We start from the raw sequence: 20,169 nt of genomic DNA, 5'->3' as shown, positions 1-20,169 counted from the left end.
CAAAGGTATGTACAAGCTTATACAAACATGTGTTTGACAAACAAATTACTGAAAATATTTTTTGCACAGAAGCCTTTGCACCCATTGTCATCAAATCTCTGAAATGTGTAAAAAGATAGCAAGTCAAATGCCTCTGTAGATCCTTACAGTGAGTGGACAAGGCTTAGTTCTGATGCTATTTTTGCATCAGGGAGTATCTAGAGTGAAACCCTTTGCCCATGTCTGCTAATGGCACAGGCACAAGGGCATTGTTTGAAGGAGGAAGTGAGCTGCTCTTGCATCTGAACCATGTTTCCTTGAATGGTTTTAAATATGGTTGAGGTTTGGAGTTTAAAAAAACACTTCCAACTAAGTCCACTTAAGAAGATTTCCTCTGTTAACAGTGTTTAAAGTCATGGTAGAATGAAAAAGTGATGATGTTTGTGTAAAACACCTAGCTTGTTTATCCCTGCTTCAGTGCATCATTTCCTTATGTAAGTGGGGAAATAGTCCTGCTATTGTGGGGAACTTTCCTGGCTTCTTTACTACCCTGGTGAAGTGGGCGAGCGAAAGGCTCTGAGTCTTCACTTCCACTTCCTTTACCCAGTGGCCTCCCTGCCCTTGAGGACTCCCCTTCCGCTCTCCTGTCTGGCAGAGTCCTCGTAACCCCAACAAGGCTGGGCCCAGGATTCCTGGGGGACTCAACCCCCAACCCTGCTGTGGTCACCTAGGACAGGGGTTAGGGTGTCCCCACTCTGGGGTACTCTCTCTGCACTGGGCACTTCCTTGACCCACTAACCATTACATACAATGTAAAGCAAATGTAAATTATTTAATCAACAATTAATTTTAAAAAGAATAAGGAAAAATGGAAAAGGTTAAAGGAAACACATCACCCCGCTCTGTGGCAGGGAACATCACAAACAGTGTCTCTGGAATGTCAGGGCAGTTCACAGTCTGTTCCTTGTAAGTCCCAGGCCTTCTTCTCAGGCTCTAGCTGTGCTGTAGGTCGGACACTTGCTCTGGTGGTGGCCATATGCTCTCAGGCTCTAAGTGGTAGGACCCTTCTTCCCAGTGTCGCCCCCGCCCTGTCGGGGTTATGATCCAAGCCTGGCCTGCAAAGCCTCTTGGCTGAGGCGTCTCCCTGTGCTGGGTCTGCTGCCCAGGGTCTCCCCAGCTGTTCACCGCACCCAGTTCCGGACTGCTCCAGCCCCAGCTGCACCACTCTGTCTCTGCACTGCTGCTGCTCTGCCTCCAGCTCCCTGGGCTGCTTCTTTGGCCCCTCTGGCTCTGGTTGCGACAGCTCTGCTCCCAGGACAGGTCTGCTCTGCAGGCTGCTTCTGTGACTTCTCCCAGCGCTGACCTGCTTCGTGGGCTGCTTTTCTGGCCCCTCTGGCTCTGGTTGCTGCAGCTCTGCTCCCAGGGCAAGTCTGCTCTACTGGTCTGTGCCTCTGGCTTTGGGGCTGCAGCTCTGCTCCCAGGACAGGGTCTGTTCTCTCTGGGCTGCTTTTCTGGTCCCTCTGGATCTGGCACAGCTCTGCTCCCCAGCTTAGCTTGGGCCTCTGCTTTCTCCTTCGCTTGGCCCCACTCTGTCTGACCCAGGCAAATCCAGCTCACACGGAGGATGGGACCTCCCTGGCCTCCTGACTCTCTGATTAGCCTGCCTGCCTTGTCATTCAGGCTGACCTGGAGCATTGGCCTCTCCCCATTGTTCCTGGGGGCTGTCAGTCTCAGGGTCCTGATTCCCCATCGACCCTTCCCCCTTTTTAGTACTTGGAGCTAGCAACTAAAACACCCCCACTGAATGTTAGTAAGGGGGCAACAGTCCCCTTACATTTACAAACATAACTGGCGTCTAAGAGCTGAGTTCCACTCTGTGCCAATAGTACCACTCGTGTCAGGGACACAATGGAAGTGGCTTGTGTCTTCCCGATTTAGAGGCTGCCGATTTAGAGGCTGTCCCAGCCAGCCAGCCATCCTCCTGCCCTCTCAATGCTGGGGGCTCCTGAGGGCAGGGGTGAGGGCTGAAGAGTACAGAGACAGATTGGTGCCTACAAAACAGGTTCCCTGTGCCGGCTGAGATTCACTGGGAGTTTAAGGAATTTGAACCTACGGTATGGCTCCTTTGTTTTGACGTAGCACAGCCAGCACAAAGAAGCTATTGGGCAAGAACAAAGTGTGCCCTGGCTGTCTAGTTACAGGTCTTCCCAATAGGAAGTCTTCTTCACTGAAACGACGACAATCTAAATTAAATTCCAAAAAATAATTTCATCCCATTTTTGAATTATGTTTACTTCTGCACTGTTCGCTGTAGTGTGAAAAGGCCTTCCTCTCGCGTTGCTGGAAGAGCCTAGGGATAAGGTAACCATGCTCTGAAAATAGGTTTCTGGAAATGGATCTCAAGAAGTGGTGAAATCTAGCTTCCTTGGGGGTAGGTCTGGTCTGCTGGAAGAAATCGGGGAACACAAGGGTTATCATACATACTGGTGGTCATGCAAGGCAATGCACCAAGTGAGTAGATCTGCTAACCTTGTAATAAGAGTCTCAAAGTCTAGAGTTACTTTCTGATGGCATCCAGGATATGGCATCCTTTAGCTAAACAAGCTGAGATCTCATTTGGAAGATGGGAGAAGTAAGAGACAAAATCAGTGGTCTTTAAATACTTTACTTATCCCTAAATACTGCTGGGGTGATAGTGGTAAGATTAACGACCCTCACACCTCATTCAAGCTAAAATGGGGAGCATACCCTTGTGAGGTCTCCACTTGCAATCCCAACCCAATTCAGTTCTGGAAGAAGAATAAATTTGTCAGAATTGAATCTCGGTGGGAATTGCAGCAATTCAAAGCCCCCTTTGATTCTGTTGTCTCAGACTGGGGCTGGGAGAAAGTGTTAATACTTTGGACTTACATTGCCCCACTGCAGAGCTTTGAATTTCTGGGGTCAGTTGCTCTCACAAGTCGCTGCTTCAATGAAATGTCTCTCAGACCTGGAAAAATACGAATTTGCAGATGTGCATTATTTGCTTTTTAATCAGTACTTGATGAGCCCAACATAAAAGCAAACATTTTAACACTGAAACCTACAGGCCACTATGACTTGGATTTACTTTTCAAAGTTAATGTAGAAGTTTAAGTTAAGTACAAGGCAATCATTCTGAGAAACATTTTATTTCAACATCTACAAGATCGAGGAACACATCAATGTTCAATTCCATAAACATTTTGCATTATTTCATAGAAACTTAAACATTATAGTCAAAACTAATACATTGTACACATTCTTAAAACCAAATTCAAATGAACACAAATATTAGGCTAGAAATTACAATAAATATATTTTTACCAACATTTTCTCAACAGCAATAAAGCAAAACTCCAGCAGCACAAAGGATCTGGTAGTGAATTCACGTTTGGTACTAAAGTGAAGTATTGTTGTGACAGCTACAAAAGATCCTTCTCTTACTAGTCTAAGCTTGGTTTAAAGGGATAGAGAATAAGACGGAGAATATCTTGTTGCCCTTATATAAATCCATGGTAAGCCCACATCTTGAATACTGAATACAGATGTGGTCTCCTCATCTCAAAAAAGGTATACTGGCATTAGAAAAGGTTCAGAGAAGTGCAACTAAAATGATTAGGGGTTTGGAACAGGTCCCATATGAGGAGAGATTAAAAAGGCTAGGACTTTTCATCTTGGAAAAGAGGAGACTAAGGGGGGATATGATAGAGGTATATAAAATCATGAGTGGTGTGGAGTAAGTGAGTAAGGAAAAGTTATTTACTTGTTCCCATAATATAAGAACTAGGGGCCACCAAATGAAATTTATGGGCAGGAGGTTTAAAACAAATAAAAGGAAGTTCTTCACACAGCATACAGTCAACCTGTGGAACTCCTTGCCTGAGGAAGTTGTGAAGGCTAGGACTATAACAGGGTTTAAAAGAGAACTAAATAAATTAATGGAGGTTAAATCCATTAATGGCTATTAGCCAGGATGGTTAAGGAATGGTGTCCCCAGCCTCTGTTTGTCAGAGGGTGGAGATGGATGGCAGGAGAGCGATCACTTGATCATTATCTGTTAGGTTCACTCCCTCTGGGGCACCTGGCATTGGCCACTGTCAGCAGACAGGATACTGGGCTGGATGGACCTTTGGTCTGATCCAGTACGGCCATTCTTACGTTAACGAAACACTGTTGATACAGAACCTTTTGTCCAGAAGGTCTGGGACCATCATCAAACACATGACCAACATCACACTGCAACAGAAAAACAATGATTAGTTAAGTGAACACAAATCTCTTCAAGGTAGAATATCAGACAGGACTCCATGTTCTGCAGTGCAGTGCTATTCCACAACTTAGTTAAGAGTGACAACTCAGGGGGAAAAAACCCTACAGGCTACTCAGACATTTCTTTAAGAAAAGATTTTCTACACTCACAGCATGAGGAGTGGGATCAGCACAAAGCTAACAGCAAGTTCACAAGCTGTAAAGACATCCAAAGGAATGTGAGGTTATGAGTTGTTCTAAGAGATCCCAGTCTTTCCAGGTTAGCAGTAATACACAATAAGATGTACTCACTACAGAACCTGGCCCTGCTGCAGGCAAGATATGACCTGGTTCTGCAGGTCTTATGCACACAAAATTCTTGCTAACCTCTATGGAATACTTTGTCAATCCTATTTCATACCTCTGGTACACTCTGAGGCATCAGGTCCTACAAAGTGTGGCCAAACACCACAGACATGTTTGTAACAGTTGGTCACATGAAATAATCTCTAGTGAATTGGTAATAGATTTTGTTCCTAAATTCCAACCTGAGTGTACTTAAAAAGATGCTCATCTTATCTGCCAGATTGTTCCCTCAAACAAAAATGGATTTTTATAGCTGATACTGCTTTGATCTTGACTCACATATCTGAATCCCAAGGGATGAGAAATAAAATTTTTCAGTGGTATCATAATACTTCCAGACAGACTAATTTGCTAACTGCATGGATGCAAACAAAACATATCCACAAAGATTTTATATAAATTCACACACCAAATAACATTTTCAAAAGCACCTGAGTGACTTTGAAAGTAAATGGGACTTAAATTTCTATGGGGCTTAGACGCCAAAGTCACTTAGACATTTTGAAAGTTTTACCCTTTGGGGGTCGAGGCGGATAATCGGCTAAACATGAGCTCCCAATGTGATGTTGTGACCAAGAGAACTAATTTGATCCTGGAATGCACAAACGGGGGAATTTTGAGTAGGAGTAGAGAGGTTATTTTACCTCTGTATTTGGCACTGATGCATTCACTGCTAGAATACTTTGTCCAGTTCTGGTGCCCACAATTTAAGAAGGAGATTGATAAATTGGAGAGTTCAGAGAGCCACAAAAATGATTCAAGGGTTAGAAAACATTCCTTATAGTGAAAAACTCAAAGAGCTCAATCTATTTAGTTTAACAAAGGCTGCTAAGGGATGACTTGAATACAGTCTATAAGTATTTTATGGGGAACATATATTTAATAATGGGTTCTTCAATCTAGTACAGAAAGGTATAATAATCCAGTGGCTGGTAGTTGAAGCTAGATAATTCAGACTGTAAATAAAGTGTACATTTTTGACAGTAAGGGTTACTAACCATTGGAACAATTTACTAAGGTTTATAGTCTATTCTCCACCACTGACAATTTTTAAATCCAAGACTGGGTGTTTTCCTAAAGATATTCTCTAAGAATTACACTGGTGAAGTTCTATGGCCTGTGTTATGAAGGAGGTCAGACTAGATGATCACAGTGATAGATTCCAAGGCGAAAAGGGACCAATCTCTAGATATTGTTCTATGGCAAACTATGCAGACAATGAAAGAAAGATGAGGGAAGAAGAAAACACCATAAAGTCCTTCCATACCACCTTCAAGATAAATGTACCTGTTTGCAAATGACTTCTGTGCTGGTTGATCCCAATGAGGTATCTGGACGCCTCAGGATATTGGCATTGCATTCATCTGTACCACATGCACCGAAAGCTTCTGAAAATGAAGGCCATCCAGTGCCAGAATTGTATTTCTTCTCTGACCTACTGAGGACAGCAGATCTTGTTGTTAATCAAGAATATAGATGTTAATCAGACCTTTTTTGTTGTTTTCAATAGGAAAAACTGGCTTTTCCTTCTACTCTCTCCTTCACCTTTGGCACCTTAAAGACTAACAGATTTATTTGGGCATAAGCTTTCGTGGGTAAAAAACCACTTCTTCAGATGCATGGAGTGAAAATTACAGATGTAGGCATTATAATAACACATGAAGAGAAGGGAGTTACCTCACAAGTGGAGAACCAGCGTTGACAGGGCCAATTCAATCTGGGTGGATGTAGTCCATTCCCAATAATAGATGAGGAGGTGTCAATTCCAGGAGAGGCAAAGCTGCTTTTGTGATGAGCCAGCCACGCCCAGTCCCTATTCAAGCCCAAATTAATGGTGTTAAATTTGCAAATGAATTTTAGTTCTGCTGTTTCTCTTTGAAGTCCATTTCTGAAGTTTTTTTGTTCAAGTATAACTACTTTTAAATCTGTTATAGAATGTCCAGGAAGATTGAAGTGTTCTCCTACTGGCTTTTGTATGTTAATACATGAATCTGTAATTTTCACTCCATGCATCTGAAGAAGTGGTTTTTTACCCACGAAAGCTTATGCCCAAATAAATCTGTTCGTTTTTAAGGTGCCACCAGACTCCTTGTTGTTTTTTGTGGATACAGACTAACACAGCTACCCCCGATACGTGTCTCCTTCACCTTTGTTTTTTTTTTTTTTTTTTTTGTGTTTGGGGTTTTTTAAATAGCATTTGGCTCAGTAAGCATCTTTTTCACTGCATATCACTGTTCCAGAACCTTTTCACCTAATAGATTTCTTGTTCTTTCTAGAGTACAAGCTTCTGTCTCATCAGTGGTGGTCCAGCCTTCTACAGTGTTTGAAAATGGCTTTCCAAATAGCTAACCACACTAGGAACTTTCCATAGAGCTCCAAAGGCCACAGTTAAAAACTTTATGCTTCCAAATACATTATTTTTAAAAAATCAAAGTTGAAAATTACACTAAGTTTTGGAGTCTCATTAGTTTAACCTTCCAGACAAGGTTCATACCTCAGCAAAAGCGACAAGCTGTAACTAAAAAAAGTCCAGCAGATCAATTCTACACAAGTCAATGGAGCTTTCTAGAATACAATGATCTATTGCCCCCAAGAGGTGACAATTAGCATTACAGAGACAACTACTACTTGTGGTTAAACAGGAACTGGAAAAAAATATGCTGAAAAAGATAAGAGACTGGGGGTGGGGAATCCTTGAGCCAACCTTTGCTCAGAAGGTACAATTCAAAATTCTGTTGGGAGGAAAAATAAAGTCAAAGATAATGCAAATCAATATAGCTAATCAATACAAAACCTGAAGATTGATGTAAAATCACAGAACAGCATGGCATGAAAAATAAATGGTATTCAAGAATGAAACAATTTCAGGTTATTTGCCTTAAGGGTTCCTTTTTACATCCATTTTAATTCTCTAAGCAGACATTTAAAAAGAGAACACTACAGTTAATCTATGGGATTATTACCAATACAGAACTAGTTCCACATTCATCTTAAAATCTATTATAAAGTAGGATTTATTAATGACAGTAATTCAGAATTGTTCATTTCTATGGATAAAAGATTTGTAAATCATTGCAACAAATCAAGACTGATTGCACTACTATGCTAAATATACTGAAGAACAAATCCTGAAGGTCTCCACTCAGGTTTTCATTCCCTTATTCCAGGGCCAGCTTTCTCAATGCTCCCCAAAAATCAGTGCTTACAGTGGCACCTAGTGGTGCCACCATTGAAGAGTTTCCAGTAGCAGAAGGGAGTCCTGTATCACAAATGCTCTAAAGTGAAACATTTAATTAAGATAAATACGCATGTTCTGGTGGGGCATGATGAAACACTGACAATCTTATTTCTGTGCCTTTCAGAAAGACATATTAATATCTAAAAAGAAAAGGAGTACTAGTGGCACCTTAGAGACTAACCAATTTATTTGAGCATAACATTTAATGTTTCTAAAATGGCCAATGTTCACTTTAATTCAAGTCAAAAGTAGCAATGTACATCTGGCACATAATTTGTAAATATTTTACAAGCAATATAATCTTTGCAAGTATGTGAGAATGTAGTGAAGGAATGACTGGAGGATCACTCTTCTAAGGGCTACTGTTCCATCTATTATGCAAAGGCACAAAGTATTATGAAAATGCTCAGCTACAGGTTTGCAAAAGATGTACAGAGTTTGGCCCCCAACACCTAGGGATCTCAGGGGTCTGCTAGAAGCCAGGACAGATTATCACACAGAGAGACCTGGTCCATCTTCACTGTACTGCATGGCTTCAACTGAACCAGTTCTCCAGGGGCTCCTCCAGCTGTCATCTGCTGAGGGAAACATGCCCCCTCACCTCATGGGGGTATTGGACAGTACTACAGAGGCTCATGGCAGGAAAGTTAACAGAGCTTGCAGATTCCCCATATGGGTTGGTGCAGGACTGGGGACCACATAATGTCCCTTCCCCACTCCAGCTATGCAAGGCTCTCTGCAGCATCTGGGACAGCTTTGCCCCAACACATATGGGTAGGGGAAGACCCACATGCAGCTTCCTAAGGCATGGCCGGAGCCAATACCGTCATCTGGTTAAAACTTAATCTACTTCTGCTTCTTTTTGTCTGTTTTAATAGTTTTATTTCCAGAACACAAGAATAAGCTCTACATGTTCATACACTAACTCCCCGCCATCACTCCACACATAGTACATGAAAATTACAACAGAATATTGATAAATTGTCAAGAAACAACCACATTTCCTTACATTTATCCTTCTGTTCATTTAAATGAATGATACTCTGTAAGGGCCCTATCTGAAACCTAGTGAAGTCAATGGAAATTTTTCCACTACAACCTCAATCGGTTTTGGATCTGTCCCTAAATTTGCTAGTTCATTTAGTCTTCTACACCAGTTTTACAATGTTTAAACCTTACTGGAGAGGTTTTCCATTTTCAAAGGATCAGTCTTCTGAGCTATTAAACCAGCTTTCAAACAGAAATTGTCCCTGTGTGGTTTACTAGTAGGTATATCACTTATATCCTCTAACAGAAACATTTAAGTAGCCACAAAAATACCCCTGTTCAAGATCATATTTGTCCTTTGAAGTACTTAATCGCAGAATTTATGGATAACTGGACTTTCCCAAAACATATGCATTAGATTAGCCTTCACCATACTATATCTCCAGCACATGTCATTTGCTTTGATTTCTACTTTAGCCACCTTGATGGAGTCCTGATAATTCTAAAAATGCTTTTTGCAGTAGAAGTCTCAGCTGTGTGGTTACTGAAGATTTGAGGTTTCATTTAAACTCCATAATTCGCTATGTATGACGGTTGAGGTCTTTGTTCCATGTATTTTGAACCTTTTCCACTGAGTAGATATATCTATATACTTATTACTCTCTGCTACCATATGGAGAGAGAACTTTTTGTTTATCCTTGGCTAAGACTCCGATGCATTTTAAAAAAATACGGATTTTTTTATTGTGAAGTTCTTTGTGTGTACAGCTCAGCTAAACTAGGATGAATGATTCTCTTTTCAAATACTAGTTTTTCTATGAGCATTGTGTAGATCCTTCTTAAAAAATTGAATCATGGAAATTTTTTCTCTCAGTCCATTTTAACCTATGAATTTTCCTGTTTCCAATCTTAAAGGATAGGCTGTTGCAGAATGTGACTTTTTTTTTCCCCTGTAGCAATGGATCAAAGTCCAATTTATTTGACAACTCTAGCCATGCTTTTCTAGAGCAGTGTGTTACAAGATCTGTGTGTGTGTGTGTGTGTCTGTGTGTGTGTTTTTTTTTATTGCAGTAAGACTAGAAGTTTAGTACAAATGAAAGCAACTGACACAATTCTCTTCAATACTGCCCCATCTTCATGCATCCTTCTTTATTTAACATTCAATATAAAGGATGCTTTAATGTAAAGGAACAGCAATTGTTTTTGCAATTTGGGAATTTAAAATCTCCCTGATCTGCTGGAAGGTATCACTTTTCTAGCCTATTGCAGGCTTTTTACCTTGTCTCCACAGAGTTTTGCAACATCTTACTAGTTTCTGAACATTGATTTTTAAAAATGTTTATGGGCAATGATCTAAAAAGCTACAAAAGTTTAAGCAGTGTTCATTGGTATTATATTTCCATGCTCACCCAAAGGTGAATTTAGTCTGTTCCCAATTACCACGATCTAGTTTTATCACCATTTATTGCTGGGTCCTGCTTCATTTTTACTATGGCCTTTACATTGTTTTATTTTATAGCAGTTCCTCAGGTTCCCACTGAAGTTCTAGTCTGAAATGTATGTTTTAAAACATTTATAGAAATTGGTATGATTTCAGCCTTATCCCAATGTAACTCTTAGTTGGAAATATACAAGGCAATTACCTAGGTCCAAAATATGAGGAACCATCTTTTCTGGCTCAGTTACAGACAGTAGAGCCATCTGTATATAACATTCCTAGACACCCTATTGACAAACTTAGATGTTGATGATCTTGCAGAGTGTGTAGTGCTGATAAGGGGAGTATGGAGAGGAAAAGCATAGACACTCAGGGCCAGATTTTCAAAGGTATTTGAAAATTCCATGTAGTGGGAGTAGGTTAGACACCTAACTGCCATTTGCTTAGCAGGAGTTCGGCACCTAACCTGCTTAAGTGCCTTTGAACATCCAACTAGATGCCTGTCTGCTTCTTAAAGGCACCTAATTATCTTAGACAATCTGCCCCTCACAGGCCAGTAATGTCAAGAGTATGCAGAGAATAGTAGACAGATTCCCATGCCACATTTCCTAGGCACGTGTGCCCCTGAAGATCTGATAAGGAGGGAGGCCTGGGGGCAGATATTATGGTGCTCAGACACAGTGGGTTGGCAGCAACCATCCTCACTATATAAAAGTAGGTGTACAGTAACAATTTTAATAGAAAACCAAGACTACTGCTCTACAGCAGAGTAAAGGTGATGCACTGCCTCCAGAAGAACAGGGTCTGGAGAAGGACTACTCAGCGGGCCAGTAAGTACTTCTCAGGGCTAAGCAGTCTAATGACCACTTTTCCTTTCAGGATCAAGCCCTTAGTGCCCCTGGTAATTCTGCAGCTATCAAGACGCTTTGGCTAACCTGAAAGTAGGAGGGACGATGGAAATCCTTGGTGAGTGCCTCTGTGGACAATAAACATCTGAGATAAGGGGGAACCATCATGCTGGATCAAACCCAGTGGCCTATTTGGTGCAGTGTTCTGTCTCCAAGAGTGGTCAGCAACTGCTGCTTCAAAAGATGGTGCAAAACCCTGCAGTGGGCAGTTATGAAATAACCTGCCCCCAAGGAGAGTTTCTTCTTTACTTCCATGAGTTAGAGGTTAGCTTATGCCATGGAACATGAGGGTTTATATTCCTCCCCAAACTCTTGGGTGTGTTTTACTATTATAACTCTGGATATTTTTGTCATCCATGTAAATGTCCAATTCCTTTTTGAATCCTGATAAGGTCTTGGCCTCAATATCTTCTAGGGCAATGAATTCCGCAGGCTAATGGCGCAAACTAATATTTCCATTTCCTTTTCCTTTAAATCTGCCACCTTTCAATTTCACTGATTGTCCCTTTGTTTTTCTAGTATGGGACAGGGTGAATATGCCTCTACCTTCTCTCTACCATACATTATCATTGTCTCCTTTCAAAGGTAAGCAGATCCAATCTTTTCACTCTCTTCATACAAATGTTTTTCTATGCCTCTAATCATTCTTGTTGTCCATCCCTGAACCTCTTCTACACAGACTCAGAAGCAACTATGCCTGGGCACAACAGCCCTGCCTAGCTCTAAAGTCAGTGGTAGTGTTGCTTAGTGGATACAGCACTGGGTGGGGATTCAGAAGACCTGGTTTCTATTTCTGGCTCTTCTATTTTCCTGCTGCGTGACCCTGGGCAAGTCACTTCCTTGCTCTGTGCCTCAGTTTCCCCAACTGGGATATGGTGATAAAGATAGTAACCTTTATGAAATGCTGTGAGATCTACTGATGAAAAGTGCAATATAAGAGTTTGGCTTTAATAATAATACCTGCCTTTCTTCCCAGCTGTAATGTACATTCTCAGTTCACTTTACTGAATGCCTTTCCAGCATCTAGAATCAGAACTGCAATTTGTCTGTAAACCTGTGAAGACATGTCAAAGCTAGAATAGTTGTCAATAGCAACACCAGCTTGGCTCACTCTGGGAGAATATATTCTATTTGTTTATCCATAACTCTGACAGTCTTACAAATAAAATTAAGGAACAAGGATCATCCAGTCACTTTTTTTGGGATTTAATATGAAAGAAATTAAAATATCCATGAGTGTTCGTGGTAGGATGGAATCTTCAATGGCTGCATTGAAGGCCCTAATTAATCTTTTCTAAAGTTAAAACTCTTCCAACATAAAATTCCATGCGTCAAGTCCCAGTCTTCTCCCATTATTCAGAGAAGTGACTGATCCCCATTTATTTTTCTTTCCTTGTAGTTTTATCCCAATAATTTCTCACTCTTCATTTAAATCCCTCCTTAAAACACACTTCTGCAAAGCCTTTCAAAATGACCGATGCTCAGAGCTGGATGAGGACAAACACTATAGGACATGCCTAGGTCCCAGCTTCTGGAGTCATGTGACTATATCAGACCCTCCGTTTTTTTTTTTAAAAAAAGTAGGTTTCTAGCCCTCCTGGTTGAAAACGTGACACAAGTGTAATCAATGAAGTCATGTCTGCCTGAATCTTCAGACATCCTGAAACAATAGCTCAGAGGTGTGATCTGCTCCATTAATCTCAATGGAGTATTAGCTCCAAGACCTGCTGCTTTGGGGCTCAGCCCATATCAACCAACAGAGGCCTCTGTGCAGCAGGGGAAGAGTGCAGAAGCCCTAGCTCTGTCACTCAAGCAGATACACCCCGGGAAAAGTACAGAGGTGGGTGGGAGGTGTCTGCTCTCTCCAGAGGGAACCCTTTCTGCATTCTTAAGAGGAGGAGGGATCCTGCTTCTGCCTCTAGGAGGGGAAGAAATGGGCCCCATGCCACTGCACCTGCCTCTATGAAGTGAGGAGGTCCTTCTGTTTCAACCATTCCAAGTGATGGGGAAGGACCACACAGTATTATGATATGCGTAGGGGCTGGGCCCAGACTGCTTTTGCTCGACCCTGCATGTGCTGCAACCTCTTACATCAACTCCAACTCTCCCCAGTGGGCCAGGTGCTGTGTGTGTCCAGTTTGTTTTGAATTACACCGCAAGCATCTTAGAAGGTCATCATGTTTTCTTACTTCCTTGTAATGTACCAGGCCCACTGTTAGCAAACAAGTAAATAATAGGTGACATTAGGGATCTTCATGTGTTTAAGAACAGGGCCCAATACATACCCATGTCCCTGCCAGCATCTTGGAAATCTCATGCAGTTTTTCGTATGCTGGCATCAAAGGATTTTTCGATAGTCTGGGCTATGATTTTTTCCCCCCGTTAAGAATATATTGCACTGCCTGTCATATTAAGAAGCTCTTAGGACAGCCATATATGCTGGAATTTTGAAGATCTTATCTGAACAATGGGGCATTGCAGTATACCCAATGGTACATTCCTGGATCTCTGTTATTCAGATAGATTCCGGTAAATGGCTAAAAAACAACGTAGTATTAACATACTACTTTCAAGGTTCAACATCTGGAACAAACATGTAGAGGGTCAGATTTGAAACAGGGGGAAAAAACAGACGGCCTCACAGGAGGCCTTTGAGGAACAAACAACAAACACGCACACAAAATCGAGGGGAATATGCCTTTGGATTAACAGTGAAGATTGCCCCTGCCTTCAAAAGCTTCCAGAATACAGTCTAACATCAAATGTGTAAATCATCCAGGTAGTGGAGCCAGTGTCACGACCTTCTAAGCTCATGAAGTGTGCAGCACCTCACAGATCAAGTCACTTATATAGAGTTCAACAACTTCAAAGTACTCTACAACTAACTAATCCTCATAGCCCCTCTGGGAGGTAGAGAATTGTTATCCTTATTTTACAACTAAGGAAACAGACACAGGTTACATGATTTGGTCCAAGGGCACATGGCAAGTTAGTGACATAGAACTAAACCATATGGCCTTTCAGTTAGAGAATGAAATATAGCAGGGTGACAAGGTATGAACATGGTCTGGCATGTAAAGGGTTACTCAGTTCCAACCTATTACATGGCTGTTATGGGTGGGGTTATAAAAGGAAAGAGGAAGCTGGTGCAAAGGAGGCAACCGCAGAGGAAAGGCGTATTCTGGTTGGAGCTGGAAAGGGCCCAGCAATTATTCCCCGGTAATTTGAGTTGATTTGTTTTGGTTTTGAGCTTTGTTTTTGGAACTCAAACAATCCCTAAAGAAAGGGCTAAGTCTGCACACCAGCTTACAAGCACACAGGAACTGCCACATTGGATCAGACCAGTTGCCCATCTAGGCCAGCACCAGAGGCCTCAGAGGAAAGAAATCCTGCAGTAGATGGGGATAAAGAGCCCCCAGAGAAAGTTTCTCCCCAACCCCCAATAGCTAAAGGATGGATTAAGCCCAGAAACGTGAACAAAATGAGATATATTTCCAGTACCGTCTCCTTGACAGGCATCAGACCTCGTGCTTACCACTTCAGTTCCTTTTTCTCTCATGATATAGAACTGTTTCGGAGTCAATTTCTTTTGCCAATCAGTGGTGACAGCTGTTTCATCATATCTAGTCAGAGACCCCACATCTTTAACTGGAAAAAGAAAAGAGTATATAATTTAAAATACGTGCTTTTCTCATCTTGAAACACAATCTGTTGGCCATTGTCCACTTCAACATCAGGCTGAAAATTCACTTTGCCCACAAACAACTGAACTTGAGGTTTATGTGGGTAATATATAGGTGAGGAAGGTGGGACTGGGAGCTGAATATTGCCACACCCAACAGAGGAGCAGGGCATGCTGTTGCAGTGCAAAACTCCACACCTGCTCTCTATGCTATGGGCTGGAACCGTGACAGCAGTCCCTACACACCACTTATGTTAAAGATACTGGAGCTGTGTAACACAGCCCCTGTCCTGGAACTCCCCAAGCTTGGCCCTCCATTCAGGCTGCTCTGCTGGTGCACCTTCTTCACCTAGGTGCAGGGTTTGGCATAATTTGACCCTTAGAAATCAGAGCCAAAGCTAACAGAGATGTTATCCTCATTTACAGACCATCAAAGACTAGAGTAATGGTTCTCAAACCGTGGGCCACTTGTGGCCCAATCAGCGTACATGGCCCATAGGCACCGACTTCCCCGCTTTCCCCTGGGTCCTTGACCTCCCGCTCTGCCCTCGGCCCCGCCCCCACTCCACCCCTTCCATGCAGCCCTGCCCCGCCTCTTCCCAGCCCTGCCAAGCCCCCATTCCAACCCCTTCCCCAAAGTCTCTGCCCCCTCCCTGTCCCTATTCCAACCCCTTCCCCAAATCCCTGCTCCGGCTGTGCCTCTTCCCCAGCTCCTCCCTCTCCCTCCCAGCACACCACCAAACAGCTGTTTGGCGGAGGCCGGGGGAAACGCTAGGAGGTAGGCAGAGGAGCGGGGACGCGGCGTGCTTGGGGAGGAGGAGGTGGTGAGGCCGGGAGCTTGGCTGTCAGTGGGTGCAGAGCACTCACTAATTTTTCACCGTGGGTGCTCCAGCCCTGTGGGTGCAGCCCACATAACACATAGAGAGCTATATATGCGGCCCACAATAATAAATAGGTTGAGAACCACTGAACTAGAGGAACTCACTGATACATTGTCAGCAATGGTGGTGAAATATCCCACACAATGTATGGAGTGGCTGCCCGAGCTCATCCATAGGTTAGAACACACACAAATGAATGGGAGAGGGATAGCAGAAATCAGAGCACGGGTTCATCATTGATACAAGGGCAGGGAGCCCAGCGTACCAAGTCACAAAAGCCTGAACTACCAGTACTCCTATGCATGCTGGTGGTAGGGAGTAATAGGTTATTAACACAGCTGCTCACAAAGTGAAGCTGTTATAGTTATAGAATTGCAAATATTAGCCTATTTGGTACCAGGTGTATAATCTGTGAAGTTTTATTTTAAACAACTACTAACTAGGATCTGAAAAATTCACAGACTAGTGGAGCAGCAATCTCAGAAATGTCACCCTTCCCCTCTTCACTTTCTAGGGGGTCAGGGGGGTGGGATAGATAGATTGTAAACTCCTTGGGGCAGGGACTGTCTGCTAGTCTGTATTTGTACAATGCCTAGCACAATGAGGCCCCATAGTAATGAAGAATATTATGAGATAGCAATGAATTGTTTGGGGAGGGATGTTATGTGTTCAACAGTGACCTCAGAACATCCCTGATAACTACGTCTCTCCCACTAATTCAGCAATAAGCTAAGCTAAGGTGAAGAGGAGTGTACACAGGGGCAGATAAGGGATGAGAAAAAACAGACCATTGCCATAGTCATAAGTGCATGCTCCACAGGTTTAACTGATTGCCTATTAACTTTTACCCAGCGATTCCTGATCTAGCAAGCAATTCACCCATCAAAAAAGCCTGTAGAGTCATTAAAAAGACTTGAGATAGGAGGCTCCGAGGAATGGGATACAGGGCAGATGAGTGTTCAGCACAAACACCATTTCGCATGGCACCCTTGTTGGCACTCAGTGAGCTAAATGATCTCCTGCAGGCCAGGATCAACACAGGCCAGGAGTGCCCTGCCCAGAGCCTAAAGGGACACGCGGGCGGGCGCGCGGGCAGCAGAACGGCGGGAAAGGTTTCTGTGGTTCCTTAAGCTGGAGCATGTGTTTTCCCTGCTGCCTCCAGCCACCGCCTGACCAGGCGCTCTGGGTGCTGAGCGCCGGCGGGGCCCACGCGGTCAGCTCCAGCCGAAGTTCCGCCTCCCAGGCTCCAACGCTGCGAGCAGTTCCCTGGAGCCCCGCCCAGGTGGGCACAGGAGACAGCAGACGTTTCCAGCGGGGAAACCCCTTTGCCCTCAGCCAAGCCCCTGGACCCGCTCCCAGGCACGGGGCGCTGAGCACCCCCTAGCGCACGCGGCGGCCCGCGCGCGGGCGGGAAGGCGGCGCCCAGCAGCAGCCCCCCGGCAGGCGGAACGTGGCGCCACCACCGAACAGCCCCCGCGCTCAGGGCAGGCGCCGGCGGGTGCAGCGTCCTGGGCAGGGAGCGGGCGGCCTCGTCCCGGGCACGGCTAAGGGGGGCTCGCCCGGGCGCTCAGCTGCACGGAAGCCTGTGCCCGGGGGAGCCGGCAGGGCAGGGGCAGAGAGCCAGGAGGAGCGGGCCCGGCCCCGGCCCCGAGAGCAGCCTGAGCCCCGCCAGGCCTTCCCCCGAGCTCCGCAGCAGCTACCTCTGTCCGTGTGAGCAGCCCGGGCCCGCCGGCCGCTCCCGGGGTCCCCAGCACCAGCGGGGGGAGCCCTCGGAGCAGCCGGGCCATCGTGCAAAGGGGCCGAGCGAGCGCAGACAAACGGTCCGGGAGCCGGCGAGCCGCCACTCAGCCCGGGCTGGCCTCGGAGCGCGCCCGCCAGCCCAGCCAGCCGCCGCGCAAAGGGCGGTGCCCACCCCAGTGCAGCTCCGCGGAGCCTCCTGCACCGAGCGCGCTGGAGACAGCGCTGGGTCTGCCTGGCTCCGCGGCACTAGACACCTGCAGCCGCCCAGAGACCCGGGGAGGGTCCTAGAGCCCAACCACCACGGGAAGCGTCTACAGGATAAAATTAGAGCCGGGCAGGGAGTCAGCGGATAAGGGCCAGCTGGGGGTGTCTTAGTGCTGTGGTAGCTGCCTGCACCCCAATCCCAGGAGCTCACTCAGGTTTGAGCCCAAGTCCTCTTTCCATCCACAGGCAAATCAGTCTGACTCAGACGAGTAAGCACTCAGGATCTGGTGATAAGGGCCCTGCTAGGGGGGTGAGTCAGAGCCTGAGTCCTACTTTGACTTGGGTCTAAGCTTTGTCATTTTCCAGTGTGAACACAGCTCAGGCCCAAATCAGAAAGTCTGTTCAGTGCAGCATGGCCACTTTAGCACACCTCTGAGACCCAGGTTGCAGTGATGAGGCACAGAGGCTGGACAGGCAGGTACTGCTTCTACTCTCGGACTTTGGCTTGAGGGTCCCTCTTTAGAACAATATGTGCAGGCCACAGTCTGCCCGTTCTTCCCAAGCAGCTTCAGTGAAATTGCTGGGGCCACCTGGGGGGGAACGGGAGGCATAATTCAGCTCAGGCCATTCTTCTCCTGATTAATTGTCTGTGTTATGTTAAACCTGCTTCCAAGGTGGATGGGGCTTTGGGCATTGGCCTCACCCAGACCCACTAATCCAGACCTCAGTGTCTCTCAGTTTTGGCCTCTCAGTGAACTAGATAAACTGACCTAACCCTCAGTGTAGACAACACTAGGTCGATGGAAGAATTCTTCTGTTAATTTAGCTACTGCCTCACAGGGAGGTGGATTACCTACACAACCCCTCAAATCAGCATGTATAGTGTCTATGCTGAAGCACTATAGTGGCACAGCTGAAGCAAATCCCTGAGTGCCTTCTACTAGTACATTAACACATCTGTTACATGTAGTTCTCTCTTCCACTCCCCCGGGGGAGAAGCATGTACAATGGAATGTCCTATTTGATAGGGTTTGGATTTTTTTTTTTTTTATGTTACAGAAGGCAAGGTCAAAGAAATGCACCTTTCACTTGGAGTGAAAGGTGGTGAGGTTTGTGATGGTTCCTGGGAGAGTCCATTCCACATTCTCGGACTGGCCCATAAAATGTTCTGTCTCCTGCACAGTCAAGTTTACCTTTATCGTAGAGAGTTCCTTGTGCCAAAGGAGCAAAGTCATTGACCAGTCTTCATCCTGGAGCTTTAGGCCGTCTTAGATAGCCTGAGCTCAGGTTCTGGGGTGCCTTGAAGATAAAGACCATGACCTTTAACTTGATTTGAAATGCTATGGGAAGCCAGTGTAGCAAACAGAGGACAGGTTTGATATGCTTGTGGTAGCTTGTGTTGCTGAGGATAGACACTACAGCATTCTCTACTAATTGGAGTTTCCGATGTGCTAAAGGTTGCATGGCCAGCTATATCCTTAGTGTGTTATACAGAACAAAGGAAGAGGCATTGTTTAGAAACAGTTATTTTTAATAAGCTGATTTTCAGAATGATCTCAGAGGAGTTTTTTAAAACCCCATCAAAATCAGTCTTCTCTACTGCATGCCAAAACTCCAGAATGTCCTTCCAATCTACTGCTCATAGAACATCTGTCTGAGGCACCCTTCCAGGTGAGGCTATTGTCTGTTGTCCTCTAGAACTGAAATAGTCCAGCTAGTGTTAAAAAATCCTACGGTATCGAAAAGAAGAACCTCACAAATAGGATGATACTTCGTCTTTCTTTTCAGAATGTTTGCCTGACAGATAATGAAAGAATATGTGTGTACTGGGAACAGTGCTGGCGATACAAGTTCTGATTTTTGCATTGAATTCTGTCAGTGGACCTCTGAATCTAAGCAGAGCTTCAGTGAGACACCACATGGCACATAGAGCTTAATGCAGGATCAGGGCCATAAACTGATGTTATTGTTGTATTATGACAGTTTCCAGATTGCATGGTTCAAATGTCTGATATACAATGACCTATAAGCCAACCTTCTCTCATTTCCTTTGCTTTCTTTCTCCATCCTCTGTGCTTTGGCTCACTCTCAGTTTTCTTACAACATACAGCGTGAACAAATGTAAAATATTGAGGACATTATAAACTTGGCACATATCTTTGTATTTCCTTTTATTTCATTGTAATTGTTGGTGTGTTTTTCCTTTGTACAATAAATAACTATTGAAGAATTTGAGAAAAGATGGTTGCTGTGTTTGTATGATCTACAGACACATTATCCAAGTGGACACTAAGCTAAATGTTTAGTGGTTTCTCTTCTGGCTGTGCAAATGAAATTAACTAACAAACCTCATTCCCAGAGCTGTGTATGCCCTTGCTGACATCATCTGGCATGTGCTAAGCCAAACAGAACCAAATTATCTTCTGTTTCATTAGAAAAAGGGGCAGAGTGGCTAGAAGGAATCCGTGTTTGTCAAA

At 44.3% G+C, this 20,169-nt stretch overlaps 1 protein-coding gene across 1 annotated transcript; it reads right to left on the bottom strand.

Annotated features, from left to right (window-relative positions):
• Positions 1-3,257: 3,257 nt before the first annotated feature.
• Positions 3,258-18,836, bottom strand: MSRB2 (methionine sulfoxide reductase B2). The gene is given in 8 exon segments (XM_078851341.1): positions 3,258-4,187; positions 4,189-4,236; positions 5,902-6,052; positions 10,814-10,816; positions 13,652-13,722; positions 14,721-14,833; positions 17,449-17,684; positions 18,775-18,836. Coding segments are annotated over 8 exon segments (717 nt in total). The 3' UTR covers positions 3,258-4,154.
• Positions 18,837-20,169: the final 1,333 nt, after the last annotated feature.

Source organism: Lepidochelys kempii, chromosome 2 (assembly GCF_965140285.1).
Source record: "Lepidochelys kempii isolate rLepKem1 chromosome 2, rLepKem1.hap1, whole genome shotgun sequence".
NCBI classification, from domain to species: domain Eukaryota; kingdom Metazoa; phylum Chordata; order Testudines; family Cheloniidae; genus Lepidochelys; species Lepidochelys kempii.
The sequence above is the reverse complement of the archived record's forward strand: the minus strand, read 5'-3'. Positions and strand labels throughout refer to the sequence as shown.